General features: G+C 36.3%; 1 protein-coding gene across 1 annotated transcript in view; it reads right to left on the bottom strand.

Annotated features, from left to right (window-relative positions):
• The window catches only part of DPP10 (dipeptidyl peptidase like 10), a 1408189-nt gene extending 1391556 nt beyond the window's left edge, over positions 1–16633 (bottom strand). The window contains exon 1 of the mRNA XM_064382830.1: positions 16107–16633. Coding sequence (XP_064238900.1) covers positions 16107–16166 — 60 coding nt within the window. The 5' untranslated portion in view covers positions 16167–16633. The remainder of the gene's footprint in view (positions 1–16106) is intronic.
• Positions 16634–17222: the final 589 nt, after the last annotated feature.

Below are 17222 nucleotides of genomic sequence, written 5' to 3'. Positions count from 1 at the left end.
GGACTTCTTTTTTAAAGTTTTCTTTAATACATAAGGCAAAATTCTTTCAGAAGTCTTTAGTCCTCTATAAGTAACAGTCAAACAAGATGGCACAAATTCTGTTAGAAGCCTACAAATCCACTTAAGGCTAGGTTTATAATAGGGACAAAAGCAAATCACATTTTTTTTTTTTTTACGATAAAAGCAAATCACATTTTTAAAAGTCTAATACATAAATTCTACTGGCTTACTACAGTGAGAATTTGATTCTTATCAGAGTGATTTAGTCTTTGTAATTCATTTCACATTATTTTGCCTTACTATAGTTATATTTTTGTTGATCTATTTATTATAACACCTGTTTCCCAATAACTCAGAGATAATTGTGAAATTGGACAAGAATACCTCCAATATTGTATCGATTTTTATCAATGATCTCTTCAATAGTGCATTTGCTTTTATCAATGACCCCTCAGAATAAAGTAGTAATAACAATGTAGCTGGATATTAATTTAGTATTTTAAAAAATACTTTGCACGTATCACGCCATTTAATTGCCATAACTGTAATATAGAGATCATTAATATCCTATCTAACAGATGAGAAAAGAAGGTTCAGATGATTTTGAAAACTTGCCTTGGATAATATTGCTAAAAGTGGTGAGCTGGAATATGAATTGAGGCAGTTTGATTCCAAGGCACACATTGTTAGCAAAGATATAATATTGCCTCCTGAAATAGATGGTATGTCTTTGGCTGACAAAATATACATATGTCAAAATTTTCAAGTTCATCTGCTTTTGAGAAAATAACTAGAGCACTCAACCTTTTTATTTTAAAAAGTCAATCTCAAAATGTAGGATTTTAGATTTCATGACAGGCAAATATGGGAGATGTGAATGACCAGGTTGTGTTTCTCCTGCCCTGAGATGGTTTCCTATTTTATGAAAAAAAGGGTAGAGTGAGAAGTTCCTAGATTAATATAGAATTTGAAGATTGCCAAGCAAGATGTTATCAGGATGAGAATTCAGATTCTCAAGAATGGGGTACTATTTGTTAAGGCTCTGCCAGGAAAAAAAACTCTGGCAGAATAGCACAGGGTAGCCTGGAAGAAGGAAATATGGAGGCAAAAAGATGACTTTTCTGGAAAGAGACAAGGAATGGATGACGAAATGATCTTTTTGAGTCTCAGTCCTGTATCTTTCTACCTTGTTGATTTTCAAATTTACCCTGAAGCTTCAGCCTGCCTTACCTTTGAAAGCAGACTTCCAACAGCACATAAGGAATATGGTTGTGCTGCTTTCTGGGTTAACACTGGTCTGCTGTTCCAAGCAGGCATAGAGGGATAATTCAGAGAACATTATTTGTTACTGTTTAAAAGGAACACTAACCATCCTCAGCATGGGATGCTGATAGCTGTGCTACTTTGGCCAAGACAAGAGTAGGGATAGGAGCAGAAATGCAGGAGTGTCTTCCTGCTTTGCCTCTCCCTCAATACCCAAGTGTTGGGGCTTTGCAAAGCATAAAATAAAAACCACTTGCTATGGAGAAAAGAGACAGGGTATAGAATGTTATCCCAGGGGTAGAAGTATCAATTCGTCCATGTGATTTGGGGCAGTCTACAAACACTCCGCACAAATTCCTCCATCTGTAAATCCTGATTGACAAATACTGCATCCTCTGAGTGTCCTTTGGGTGGCTCAACCATCTTCAGTTTCAGAAAGGCCCCAAAATAGACTGCTACAGTGGCTCTCAATTCACAGAAACCATGAGACCAGAATGACCCAGACTTACTCCTAGTCCCAGACGTTCCTCACCTGCAACAGCAGTTACCATTTAAGCCAGTGGTTAATTCTGATCCCAAGAGGACACTAGCAACATCTTGAGGCCATTTCATTGTCACAACTGGGGGAGGGGTCTACTGACTGGTAGAGGCCAGGGATGCTGCCAGACATCCTACAATGCCCAGGACGGCCCCATAACAAAGAGTGGTCTGGCCCAACATGTCAATAGTGCCGAGGTTGAGAAATCCCAAGTTAGAGCAAGTGAAACCAAATGGATGTAGTTTTTTCATACGGACCAAAAGAGTTTGTGTAACATACAACAGACACAGGATCTGTTCTCTTCTGAATATTAAGATTGAACTCAGTTTTTATTTATGTACTCAAGTCTACCCTCCTTGATCTTATTCTTGGTCTATTCCACAAACTCATCTCAGACTCTTTCTTGAACCTCTCTAGATGGAGCTAGATCAGACATAGGTCACGTCACTCTTAAAAACTGTTTTCTACATTTGTCTGTGGCTTTCTTATTGTGCCATTGACAGCAGAACTTGGACTCCATAACCACAGTGGCCAAGAATAGACCTCACACACACTGTAATACGATATTTGTTGCTATCTTTGCTCCACTTTATGCTGGCTTCATATCCGCCTTTGGCTTATTGTACTCTAGTGATCTCTAGAACATACGCTGTCCCTTATGCCCATTTTAATGACTGGGAAATTCAGCCCAGTACTTTAAATGCCTCAAACATTTTGTATGTGTAATCACAACCACTCTCTTAAGCAGTTGCCTTTCCAAAATGTGTTGTAATTTATAAAACTATATGGTGTGTGTATACTTCATTATATGCTGCTATTTTGATTTCAACAACATACATTTTCTGCTTTATTTCATCATATCTTGTCAATAATAAGTACGTGTGTTTTATAGGACTGTGGTTGACATTCAATACAAAAAAAAATCTCAAATGTTTTGCAAATACTTGAATCCTACATATATTTATGACGTAGTTGCTATTGTTAATATTCTTACCACTGACCCTGGCTAAGCAAAGATTGCTACAGATGCCTCTGCCTGGGCCTCTAACGTTAAGAGGTCACTAGTCCAAATGGACTTAAATTCATCAGTCATCCAGAATTGTGCAAACTTCTCCTTACTTCTCAATGTTCCGTCTCTCTCAGATCCTCGGCTGTCTCACTATGTTATGACCTGCTTAATATTCCCATTAGATGCATTTTCTGGACTCTCTGTTGTTTCTCCTGCCTCATTGAGCTCTGAGTTCCCAGTTCTGATGTTTCCAGGTTGGCCTCACCTCACAGTCTCCATCAGTAATACATGCTAAGGACTCAAGTGGGGTGATGACTGTAGAAACGTGAGACTTTGAACAGACCCATCTGTCAGCATATAGTGATTGCTTGGATAGTTAAGTACCTATACGTTTTAGAAGGAAGTACCCTCAAGTTGGATATTTTCATAAGCAGTATTGCCATGTGGTGTGATGCAATGCGCTTGAACTAAAGAGTCAAAGCAGGACTGGGTAGTGGGCCCAGTTTTACCTCTTTTGTATTCAAAAAAATTAAGCCCTTAACATTTTTTGTTAAAATGAGAATAAAGCCTATCCTGAAATATTAGAAAAAATACTGAATACAGAGGGCTAGATGAAGATCAGGTGTTTAGCTGTTGATTTTCATTACTTTACTGAGCAGGAATATGGTTAAAAAAATGAATTTCTGGGTATGAGAATTTCTGGCACAGAGTAAGTGCTTAGAAGATATTTTCTTATTATTATGGAAAAAAGTAACTTCTTCACATTTGAAATCACTTTAAACCTTTTCAGCCAAACTCGAATGAAATAACTTAGCAATAAGCCAACTTCAGCTGTCTTTACATTTTTTTTTTTTTTTTTGAGACACAGTCTCACACTGGCACCCCGGCTGGAGTGCAGTGGCACGATCTCTGCTCACTGCAACCTCCACCTCCCAGGTTCAAGCAATTCTCCTGCCTCTGCCTCCCATGTAGCTGGGACTACAGGCATGTGACACCACACCTGGCTAATTTTTGTATTTTTAGTAGAGACAGGGTTTCACTATGTTGGCCAGGCTGGTCTGGAACTCCTGATCTCAGATTATCTGTCCACCTCAGCCTCCCAAATTGCTGGGGTTACAGGCATGAGCCATTGGCCCTGGCCTCTATTTACATTTTTAAAACTCAACTCTTATCTCTTCTATCCTATTGTCTTAAATATATATGCCACCACCCCCCAACACAAACACATACACACACACACACACACACACACACACACAGAGAGAGAGAGAGAGAGAGCAAAATCCTTTGAAAAAACAAGAATATATTTAGCTTCCTTTTTCATAGCAATATAGTCTTCTGAAATAAAAGCCATGTGATTGATTATATATCAAATAAAATTAAACAATAATATTATAAAAGAATATTCTGGAGCAGTAACATAGCATTCCCCACATTGGACAACCTTCACTCATTTACTTAGCAAGTCCTTTTTGAGCCTTCATTCCGTGTCAAGAAAAACGCTAGACACTGAAGTCATAATGGCAAATGAGAGGCGGCCTTTGCTTCCAGGAGCTTGCAGTCTAACTGTGGATTGGATATATAGTAGAAGGTAGACACAGTAGGAAAGAGGGTGAAGGGAGAAGATAAACAATGATAAATAGACATAAATGTGATGTTCTTTGTGTTGGGGAAGAAAGTACAAAGCAAGTTTTCTTCCTGAGGCTGGAAAGGAGGGGATGATAAATCTTCCAAGACAAATTCCCTGGGAACTCAGCCCAAATGAGGAGCAGTATCTACTAGGCAGATAAAAAGGAAGGACAGGAAGCATTCTCATGAAAGAAAACAGGAAACTTTAACTGAGAGGCTTAAAGCAGCAGGGGACCCTGGGTAACAAAAACTAGTTCCTTAGAGCTGGTGGAAACCTAAGAGGGTTAGGAGACACTCAAATAGGAGGCAAAAAGCCTGAACAGTCAGATTTGGTTTTATAGTATGCTTATCTGAACTCAAGTATGATCTCCACCTCTTACAGTCTGGGTGACCTTGGGCAAGTTAATGTTTTTATCTATAAATTAAGAACAATAATTACCACTAAGTCACTGTAGGACTAGAGATATCTCATAAAAGTAGCTAGAAAAGTATCATGGTTTGGGCATTTAACATTGGTAGTGATGAGTTAACAATGATGATGACAGCAATGATGGTGGGGGTGATACTCTCCCTTATCTGAGTACTTTCACATATGGCACCATTGGAGTATTCTTTCTCTCCTGATTCTTCGTCAAGTTGCTATTGCTTGCCCATCAAGTCTCAGTTCAAAGATCCAAACTCATCTGCGAGTTGGAGTGAGGAGTCCCTTCTCTGCTGTCACAAAGTGCATTCTTCTTGCCCCTGTCATGACAGTTTTCATACGCTATGGTCATCAATGATTTACTTTTTCTTGCTTTTCTTCTTCATCCCAAGCAAGCAGAGAAGAGAAAAGACTTCGGAATGTAAGCTTTTTAAAGACAAGGCTATGTCTTAACCTTTTGGGTGTCCTCATTTGTGCAGCATAATATCTATTGCATATCCAATTAACATTTGCTGAATTAACATATGGATAGGCAAAATATCAGAATACAGAATTTAAAAGGCTCTTTCATAAAATAAAACCATTCAATACAAGGGTTTTGATAGTAAATATAGCAAACAAAAGTCGAAGATCAAGGTATTTCTTTGGAGGGGTAAGGATTTTACTCTGGTATGTCTTTAGGTGGGTGCATGCTCATCCCAGTCATCACAGTGTCAACTGTTGCTCATCTAACCACAATCCTCATGTTACTCCTTAACCCTGAGGGAATTTGGGAGTTACAACGAAGGTTTAAGAACATGCTCCTGAATGTTTAAGTCTCTAGATGTACTAGAGAAGAGGTAATAGTGATAGGCCCTGAGAACCCTAATTATCTGATGAGGAACACCACCGTTATTTTGTTTCATGCTCTGCAAATAGAAGAAAGTCCAAGGACATGTTAACAAAGAAAAAAAGAAATAAAAGAAAGAAAACACAATGAAAATTGACTGGATACTGAGTCATTTAATAAGAACAGAGACGAAACTTCTTTCTACCCGCCCTTTTGCTCAAAGGTGATCAAAAAAGCCTCTGCTGTAAGGCAGGCAATCAGGGACAATGTTATATTTTAAATTAATACACATTTGTTGAAAGTGTGCTTGGATCATGGCATTGCCTGTCTTTCACAGTGTGGTGGACATTATATGTCTATCAGATTCTAAAATCTATTTTGTTGATCTCTGTGGTGTGTATTTTTGGTTTTCTAGCTTCAAACCATCCAATCTCCCTGACTGTTTCCAAAAGAATCCAATATTTACTTGTATCACCTACTTTTTTATTTTCTCGGCTCAACCCTGTGTATCATCAAGCAGATAGATAAGGAATTGGTGCAGGATTTAGTTCTAACCAACAAGAGTTGATGGAAAATCTGTGGGGTACTCTTTCTTAAAAAGAAATTCAAAGAAAAAAAAACACTCCTTGTCTACTGGACATTGTCAGTTGTCATGTCTGCAGGCCAGTTATGGAACTGAAGAAACCATGTAGTCACCATGACAGAGTTTAGTCTGAAAAAACAAGCGCAGAAAGATGCAAAGAGCCTGGGTTCTAGGTCGTGATATTTGGGCATCAATTTAACTGACTCTGGAAGTGTAGAACTTTTTCAGTTTGTGAAATTATAATTTCTTATTCTTTTAGCCAATTTATTTAAACTTTTCTGTTATTTTCTCATGCTACAATGAAAAGCATCTCAATTAATAAAATCTACATGTTCTTTAACTTACCCTAGACCTCAAAAGACCATGATCGTAAGTTAGTTCCTTTTTAAAGGAGTGAATGGACAATGCTCACGTCTGCCTATTTTTTCTTTCTAATCCTCAGCTTTCTTGTCTGTAAAGTGAGGGTCTAGACTAGGATATCTCTAAGAAACATTTAAAGTTTTATGGTTGTAGAAATACAGTATATCAAATGTACTTTAATTTTTCCTTTATCCTCTGAAAAATGGTGTGAACCATCAAGAGAGATTGCCCCCAACCCCTTGGAACCGATCTTTTAAAAAACACAATGTATTTTTATTAAAGACAACATACAGTATATGTAATCAGGAGAATGAGGAAGAAAATGATCATCACACCTCTACACCTGAAATTTCTAGGTATTCTTTGAGATTATACATAATGCTATTAACAGAAGCCATTCATGTATCACTAGGCATTGTTGAAATAATGAATCAGCAACCAATATGCAAGAGAATGATTGTCAGTATATTATTTTCAAATATTAAAGAGGAAAATTTTGGTACAGCTAAATGATTGGCGTTAGTCAAAAAAGACACTTTTAGATTAGAAGGTTACCATTAAATTAGTATTTAAAGACCATCTATTAAGCTATTAATAGCCTTCAAGAAAGTGGGTGGTACCTTTCTAAATGAAGCTAATGAACAAACCTTTTGTTCTTGTTAAGATTTACCTCTTGTAAAACCTGTCTGGCTAATAATAACATCTTATATTTGGATTATCCTGAAAGATGGACCAGGAACATATTACCATCTTTACATTTTACTTGAAGATGCAAACCTCAGGAGTGTTTCCCAGGGTCATAGAACTGGGTCCTGAATTTAGATCCCAAGATGTTGTCTCTGTACCATGTGCATTTAAGCTTGTTGTCAGAGTACAGCCAAATTCTGAAAAAATAACACAAAGTCCACCTCCCTTTATGCATTGACAGCCTCACTTCACACCCCTCCTAATCATTTGCCCTCTGTCATCTAGTTGGTCTCAATGATTAAATGCTTTCATGACAGTTGCATTACCTTTTTTCTTCAACTTTGCACATTTTCTCTGTGTCTGAACTATTTTCTTTTCCTTTCTTTATCAGTCTAACTCCTATGCAGAATTCTGGTTTGGGTTTTGTGAAAGCCGATGAATGCCTCCCCTTCCTACCAACCTTGTATTTATCCCAGTTAACACTCTGCTTTACATTGTAATTGTATTAATTTATATCATCGGCACGCTCTTCAAAAACAGAAGCTATCACCCTACTCACATTTGAATTCTCTTTCATGAAATAGTGAATGACCGAAATGATGAGAGAACACATCCAGTGCTCTATTCCTCACACCATGCTGTGCTCACTGGTCTACCAACAACAGTTCTTGAGTTTGTTCCTTCATTCTATTTTAGTTCCTTCAGAGGATATACCTAAAGGAAAAATTTTGTCATAGCTGCCCATCCTTAATCAAAAATGCCTCCCTTGCATAGTCTGTCTGTCCTAATTCTTTCACTGTATCCAAAAAAATTCAATAAAGGGCTGATCTTTAAATACAAGAAGTAGGTTCATGTTATTTACTTTCCATTAAAATGCAGCAGAACTCATTTTTCTTAGGGAAAAATTCTGGAAACCAGAGTTGGGAGAAGTGGTGTTTTTCAGTCCGTCAGCAATGATTCATGTTGGAAATTAAGGTTTCTGATGAGAAAATGCCTCACTAAAGTGCCAGAACAAACAGTGCCCCTGAAAAGCCCTGCCGATTGAAATCAGCAGGAACTTGTGTCTGCTATACTAACCCAAGCTCCAAAACAGAATGACAGGGGTTATCTCTGTTTAGACACAAGATTTTCTTAATGTAGAAAAGTGTTCATAATGCAAAATCTTTTTTTTTTTTTTTACTTACAGAAGACACTTATCCTCAAAAGAAATAGCAAACTGTTCTCACAATCCCTGAGGAATGAAGAACCCTGTCATTTCCTTCAAATGTTGTTTTCATATTTCAAAGTAACAGGTTTAGTTCTGCTTAGGTCAACAAAGACCAGTATATTTCTGAACTCAAAAGTCAAACCACAATTTCTTGGGAAGAGAAATGAATTTATAGCTTTCTTTGACTGTTCTTTTATTCAAATAATATTAACTGAGCACCTGCTATGTACCAGATATTGGGATAGGCACCGAGATAAACAAAAGTAAATAAAATAAAATAAAAGAGCCCTTTAATAGCTAGTAGTGAGACTTGCATGGAAACAGATAATTATAACTCAGAAGACTAATTGTTATTAAAGAGGTACAGAAGACTATGTGAGAACATAGGTGATTAGATAAGAACATAACTGACTAAGAGATTGTGAGAAAATTTTCACTGAGAGAATTCTGCATAAGATTTACAGCAAAAATAAGAGTTTGCTAAAAGAACCATTTTGGTGGGGGTGGGGGATTAGGGGATGGGAAAGGGATGTAAGGCAAAGGAAATAGGAAGTCTAGAAGCACAGAGACAATATGAAGACTCTATTTATTCCATGATAAAATTCCTCCTCAGTGCAACCATATGTATCATCAATGTGGCTAACCAGGTATCTTCCATTTTGGTAGCACAGCACTGGGATAAGTAACTGCATTTTTTAATTGAATTAATCATTTCTTTCAATGACATTTGAATCCAATCTTTTTCTTTCCCTATCTTCCTGGTAAAGGTCTATGATGATATCTTGCAGATGTTACTACAATATTAGAAGATACTTTTCATCCCCCTGGTGACTTCAAAATGAGTTTTTATCATCATTATAGTTAATAATAATTGCAAATAAAATTCTCAGCTTTTATGTCATAAAAATTGATTCTCACTATACAACTCTTTATGAAAATGTCATATCCTTAAAAATTGCTACTAGAAGAAATTATAATACAAAGCACTTACATAGCATTTTTGTTTGGGGAGATAATTTAAGTTTATTGCCCTTCTGTTAGAGGGGAAAATCCTTAACAGGGTTAATTGCCTTCCCGAAGGCCACGTGGTTCATGTGGTAAAGGGAGAGTGAGAACTCAACTTAAAGATGCCCCTCTAAAGAAAAAGTCATTTGATCTGCCTTATATCCCTTTGCAGGTAGTAGCGAAAGCTGTGTGCATTTTACTTTTCTTCCCAATGGTGACTGTAAACAACAAAGAAGAACATCAGAGTGCTATGAAGAATTTCCTAGAAACAAGCCTGTTCAGAAGTCATTTCCTTATTTCACAGCTTATCCCTCAGCTTAAATCTGGTTCTGTTAATGTAATATTATTCTGTGTCTGTCCGTCGAAGGCCAGCTTTGTTCACAATGACTCATGTTGTTCCAGTTATGTACTACTTCCAGTCATGCTGGCACAGATATAAAGACCAAAGAACATCCATGAAGACAAGGAGAAAGGCTAATGTGATGATATCCCTGCCTACCATTGTTTGACAATTTTCAGATACAGCTGGCAAGAAGGGAGACATTTGTCCAGCATGATTTCTGGACAAAAAATTAGTATGATTCTAAATCCTGCTAGTTACCAAAATGTATTGATTACCAGATGGCCCCAAACCAAGATTGGAGAACAAAACCATCAAAAGCCAAAATGCCAGTATACATCTTCGGGAAATTTTCTGTGAATTTAATACAAAAAGCAAGGCTTCTTACCTGGTTGCCTATTAAGTAAGGTCTTAAAATATTATTTAGGTCCTCTTAGAGCATTATCTCTACTAAATGACCTTAACAATCACTAATAATCAGCAAATAGACATTTAATGTCTACTGGGTGTAGGGCATAGTATCAAGTAATCCCTGTGAGAAATAAAAGAGATTAACCTAACGATGGGATTTTGGCTCTCACAGAATTCATGTTACTTAATAACCCTAAGTATTATTCTGAAGTTGTTCAGACCCCTTCTGTGATACCCAAACACAGACAATTCTTACATGTTAACAATAGCACAGTTGTGTCTTATTTTATAATCCTTTAGTTCAGTGATTCTAAAACATCAGTATGCATCAGAACCACTTGAAGGGCTTGTTAAACCACAGATTGCTGGGCCCTACCCCAAGAGTTTCTGATTTAGTATGTCTAAGTAGAGCCCATGAATTTGCATTTTTATTAAGTTCACAGGAGATGCTGATGCTGCTGGTCTCGGGACCGCACTTTGAGAACCACTACCTTAGCTTACTAATTCCATGCTTCAGTTGTAGAACCATAATGTCTTTTCAGTGAGAATTAGTAATTTGCCATCACAAATTTATCATCAAGAATGTCTTCAGTAGCTGACCAAAACAGAAATTTCTAGAAAATTATTAACAAATTACTTTTTCAAGAAGAAAATAAAGTAATACTAAATATTTTCTCTAAAACTGTTCAAATTTACCTCAAAATTATATGAGAATATTTCTTAAAAGTAAAAGTTGACATTCAAACACCATAAATGTCAAATAAAGAAGAAACTTTTGATTTTATTAAGATATAAGTTATAAAATGTGAAGCTGGCCAATTGTTATTACATAGTCACTCTTTATTAAAAAGAAGAAGAAACTCTAATGCTTCATTTTAAAAACAGCTGAATTTATAGTAATTTGAAATAAAATTGTCATATAATTATTTAAAATTTAAATACTTGGCTATACATAGAAATTGTTAATGGTGATAAATTTGTCATTAGCAGACTGTCCTATTCATGTTTATCACAGGCTGTGATTTTGCCTTAAGCATATAAGGAAGCTATGTCAGAGTAATAAAAAAAATTTGTAGACCATTTCTAAGAGAGAAAAAAATATTCTCTCACACACATACAATATCCTCATTTCTAATTTTTGTAAGCTTTTTCTTTTGATTCTTCATCTATCACCACTTGGAATGACTCATCCTAATGCTGAAGGAAAATCTGTACCTTGCTAAATCCAAGTGCAGAACTCACACTGGTGAATTCAGTTGCTGTAGAGTTACCAGTGGTAACTCTTTCTTTCATGTGTATGACTCTATGTTGAGATCATAATTTTATAAAGTTTCTTTTTCTTTCCTTATGACTACATTTCCTAGGATTAGGACAAAGAAGAATCTCTACAAAAGGTACAATATGGAAGTATGTAACAATCTTTGCACTTAGAATTTCATATGCTGTAATAGTGAAATTGGAGAATCTTCCATTTTGCATATTGCAATGACATAAAGAGGTGAACTTTTTGTTCTTAAACATTCCTTGTATTTCTAAATTTTTGTGGATATAATTTACATGTTTAATTATGAAATACCCTTTAAGAATAACTTGCAATACTAGTTCAAGTACTATGCAAAATTCAAGTTTGTTGGTGTCCAGCATTTAGGTTAGGGGTATAGAATCAACAAGTGAGATTGCAATGCTGTAGTTACATGCCATCTCATCATCCCAATTATGGCAATGTCACACACCAAAATACCAATTTGCTAAAGAAATTATTTCCTAACCACCATGTTCCAAGCCCACAGATTTAACAATATATACTTATGATAAAATGTTCATCCTCTTTTACCCCCTTGTCTTCTGTATCCTATGCCTCACTTGGCTGAGGCTGTGGATTAGAAGTAGCAAGGGGGAAAAAGTCTTTATTAGCACAATGACTCATCAATATTACAATATGTAAAAAGCAGTAAAAGTCACCACGAAAAAGTTTGCCAGCTCAAGATGTACTCTGAAGACAATGAAAATCTTAAAGATTTCTTTAAGTATAGTTTGTAAAAACTTGCAGTACGACTATGTGGGAAGTAACTAGAACTTTTAGACCTTGAGACCCTTTTCTAAATGGAAGTGAAAACCTGGATGTGAAGGCGGTATTAAAATAAATCAGACAGGTCTTGTAAAAAGGAAAGAGAAAGAAGAAGACTGGTCACTAAATGGGAAGGGTAAAGAAATACTGTGTACTGTATTCCAGAGTTACTATATAAAATATAATACATATAATTTTTGATCTGGGAATCACCACCCCAGATAAGTTACTCACAATTTATAACTTCAAGAAGGATGGAGGATTTCCTCTGCTCACTTTAGACACACATGGATGCTAGACTGATAATCAAATGTGCAAGAAATAAGAAAAAAATCTCCGCACATTTTAGAGGCAAAATTCTAAGTTTGCAATTCCACTAGCAAAAGAAGTAAACCAAGACCGGAGATTTGGCTGAAAGATTTAATTTACTTTCAGTGCAGCCGAGAGAAGCCATAGCAGTGAAGGAAAAAATCAAGTTTGCTGCCTATGGTGGGGGCCATTCTTCAGAAATCACATTTATAATAATGTAAAGATCTGTTCTCCATTTAGCATTCCCAGATAGTTCCTAAAACTTTCCATTATAGATCTCAGAGTAAAATTTTTTTTTTAACGAATGTTGCTACCTTGACAGTAAGATTTGTAATCACGTCGGGACAAGCTTTACTCCTGTACATGCTCTGAAATAGAGAAAAGTTTTCAGAGTGAATTGCATTCAGCATTTCACCCAAAGTGATCTGAGAACACAATTGGCACCCTTATTTGACTCCCTTTTCTCTCCCTTACTGGTTTTGACAATAGAAATATACCTGCCCAAGTATGTCAGGAAAAGTGTGTCAGTAACTGGCTGAGCTAAAGAATGGCCAGAATGACAAAAAAGTGTCAAGCAACCTGAACACTGTTGAGCATCTTGTTCCATTATGACTTCTTCCAGTTCCTTCTTTTCCAACTCTGACACCATCATGACCACAAACAATCTTCATTGGCAACAATTGGTGAATTTGACACACTGCAGACTGCAACAATTCTTGAACTTCAAGTGGAGAAGAAAACACACACAAACAGCTATTTTCTCTTCCTGCACACTTTTGGTCTTTACAGCTATTTTAGCAATGCAATTCATTTTTGTCCATTCCCATTGCATTCTTTTTAGCAGCAGTTTAACTGTTGAGAGGAGAAACAGTCAGCATTTACTATACTGATTGGGGAAAAGTTCTCTAAAGGTTATTACACTGAGCTTTGGGAAAAAAGTCTCTAGAGATTTTAGAATTTCTAAAATGGAGTAATATTCAAGTTATTAAGTATCTGGATATTTCCAGATCCTCAATGTGGGTGATTATTATCTGCAGGCCAACCAGATTCCATGAGGGAGGGTTACTTAAAATTATCAGATAGCAACTTTAAGAGTGAGGAAAAAAATTAACTCTAAACAACCATGCTTGAAACTAAAATTCTAAAAGTTCAAAGAGTATTTTGAGCTCCAATGTCCCATAGCTTCCCAAAACCCTCTCACTTAGGACTTTTCTTTATATTGTTATTGCATTTTGTTCATAGGCTAATGCATTACCTAAATATAGATAGCCATTTTTAGTATAAATTCCAAAAGCCATAAATGTTTCATAATTGAGCACACAATTTGAAGTAAGAGAGCTTTTCCACTTATCCCTTTTTACTGTTGCAAATTGGAAAATGCTCAAGTAATTGCTCCCTTAATAGTTCAGTGCTTGCAACTATATATACTTTATGAACATCACAAGCATCTTTTGCTCCCCAGAGCAATATTGGGAGTGGGATGCACAAAAGAATTTAACTTGTACAATTAACCAAATTACCCAGAGCTTTGATTCAAGATTCTTTCATTAAGCCATTAATATAATACATTGCTAAGTGGTGGGTTGTCCAATTTTTATGATGCTTTTCATTTCAATTCCACGGCTGTAGTTAGAAGTAAAAACGAGCATCTGCAAGATCAGCAAGATGATGTAAAAATCCCCACACTAGACACATTTTTTTGTTCCATAGTTTGTTTGAGGGCAGTCAATGCCAGAGCACTAATAAAGAAAGTGATTTGAAGTCTCAGAAAGTAGTAGTCATTTGTGCTTACCCAATAAAGAAAAGGGAAAATAAATGCTTGATTCCTGTGACCTCAAACTCTTAAACAGAAAGCCACTGGTTATGTTATGGCATGCTAGACATACTCAGCAGTAGACAGCCAGTTTGTAACTCTATCCCACTTTAGGCTTCAACACATATTTCCCACTAGAGTTTATATATCTTAATGTAGAGTAACATTTGTTTACTATTTTGGCTTTGTTCAGTGGTGATATGCTTATATAATTGATGTATGTGGGAAACTGATACATAGAGGAAAACTTATATCCAAAAGTCAACATCTTTTAAATTTCTAAACTTAGATACAGCACAGAAAATCTAATGCTGAGAAAGATTTTCATATTTTTGCCATTAGAGATGTTTTAAATTATCTGAATATGAGTTCTGCATGATTTCGGTTAACTCCCTATGTTTATGTATGATGGGAGTCTAATTGTGCATCATTTGATATACCCCAAAAACCCCATTGCTTTTAAAAGTAACTGCTAATAAATAGAGGAACATGTTTAGTTTATAGTTTATCTATCACCGAAAGACTCTGGCAAAGGGTAGGTAAATTCGCAAAGAAGAGACATTGTTGAAAATTATATTTATTTTGTAATTACAGTCTAGGCAATATTATTAAAGGCCTGAGACATAAACTAAAACATAATGTAAAATCATAAAAAGTCAGGGTCCTCAAATTCTGGAATAGCAGCAAAAGGTAAATACTTGTATATTAATGAGAGATTGCAGTAACCAAGATGACCTGTCAGGGTATCATGTTTTTTTTTTTTTTTCATAAAAGAGTTTGAGACGAATCCATCGCTTTCCTTCAAGATGCAAAATATACACACAGATAATAATATAATTCAAGTAAATGACAAAATAGAGTAAATTTTGAGTGGAAACCTGGCCATTTATAAGTCTTCTTGGAAGTAAGAGCTTCCCAAATAAAAACAGAGAGAATGATATAAGCACAACTTGAAACTAAGACAGAAGAGTGAATGTGAGTTTCTTCTTTACCTTTAACCATGTGCTATCAGAAAAGCCTAAATTTAAAAAAACACCTGCATTGAAGAGTGTCTCCAATCATCTCACTGGTTTTGAGTTACATGGTGATATACATAGGGACATGTGGTTTTATATTCTTTCTAGTCTTTCATCTTCTCTCACTATAATCTCTTTAGTATAACCACCAGTTCAACACTCAAATTGAAGGATGAGCTTTGTTTTGAAAAAGAATAAGAGATCCAAAATTCATATGACAATGAAATCCTTTTATCAGATTTGTAATCGGTTTGATGGTATCTATTTCTAGCAGTTTGCAAATTCTTCACCGGTTCTACCAAGAAAATTGGCATGCACTAGAAACTCTTCTAGACACTCACTAAACTTTCTTCTGAAAATATACCACTGATAGATTCTCAGTCAAAAAAAGTCAAAGGCATCATGATGAAATAAGTGTTCAGTGGAAAGTATTCTTTCCAGTCTACATACACATGCAAACAGACCCAAATGCTTTATTGCAATTCAACCTTCAATTCAAATTCAAATCAACTAGGTATGTCCACTGTCAGTACCCTGATATTTCAATGCCCATCTGTTAGGTAGATGAATGAAGACACATGTGCAGAAGCAGAGGGAAGAAACAAAACCAGATCCTACCTTGATTGTTTTTGAGGGTTGACACTTGATGTGATGGGACACGCTGGCAGTTTGGTTCATGTTTCAGGACCCTGGACAGTGCACAATCCCAGGCGGAGTTCCAGAATGAACTAGTATCAAGTCTCCTCTATTAGACTTCAGTAGGGACTTCTGCTGTTGCTGCTGCTGCTGCTGCTGCTGCTACTGCTGTTGCTTCTGCTGCTTCTGTTTCTGCTGCTTCCTCACTCTGGAGGCTGAAACGCTGTCAGATTGGAGGAATCTGTATCTCACTTAGCCCTAAATAAAGCATTTACTTGGTTTATCGGTCTCAAAGCTCTTGGCAATATGGAATAGAAAGCCAAAAACGTTTTAAATTCACTTGCAGTGTACCTTTTCAGTATGAGGATGTGACAGCTCCACAGTACAGCCAATGATCCTGGCTCTCATTCCCCTTTCAAAGGGACGAAAATCAGAAAACATACAGAGATCAATTGTAGTCCTGCAGTTTAAAGGGGCACTCTCAACTCCTCTGTCTCTCCAGATTACACTTTTTCTAGTGCAAAATATTTCTCTCTCTCTCTCTCTCTCCCCACCCCAAACTCAGGATTTAAAAAAAAATCATAACATTCTCATTCTGTTACTATATTTTATTCCTTCCTGGGTACTTCTTGCAATCAAAACGTAAGTAAACGCTGTGGGGAAAAAAAAAAACCTGTTGGCAGTGTCAGAATTTGGGGGTTTTATATCTGTAGCTTGAAAGACTGATATTCTCCATGGATATTTTAAAAATTTAGCCATAACAACCAGAGAGGAGACTGTCATTTCTGTAAGGTGGGAGAAAGATTAAGATACATTTTTAAAGTTTTCAAATACAATAGTTATTGTAGTTTTTGGATGCTGCACTGAAGCAAGACAATGGTTTCTTTTTTTACCTGTATGTTTGATCATTGCTTTCCCTGAGGCTACACTTTTGACTACTTGGGACAAACTAGTAGTCAGCTCATGCCAGCCCAACTCCGCAAATGGCTACCTCTCTGTCCCTAATGTCATTTTAGGCAAAATAAATTATAAATATTTGTAAATAAAGTTTTCTGAGGCACCAGTCCCCATTTTCACATCAATACTGACTAGAAGAAA

This window comes from Aotus nancymaae, unplaced genomic scaffold (genome assembly GCF_030222135.1).
Source record: "Aotus nancymaae isolate 86718 unplaced genomic scaffold, 86718_ANA_hifiasm-v0.15.2.pri h1tg000029l, whole genome shotgun sequence".
Taxonomy (NCBI): domain Eukaryota; kingdom Metazoa; phylum Chordata; class Mammalia; order Primates; family Aotidae; genus Aotus; species Aotus nancymaae.
Note: the sequence above shows the minus strand (reverse complement) of the source record. Positions and strands in the feature narration are given on the sequence as shown.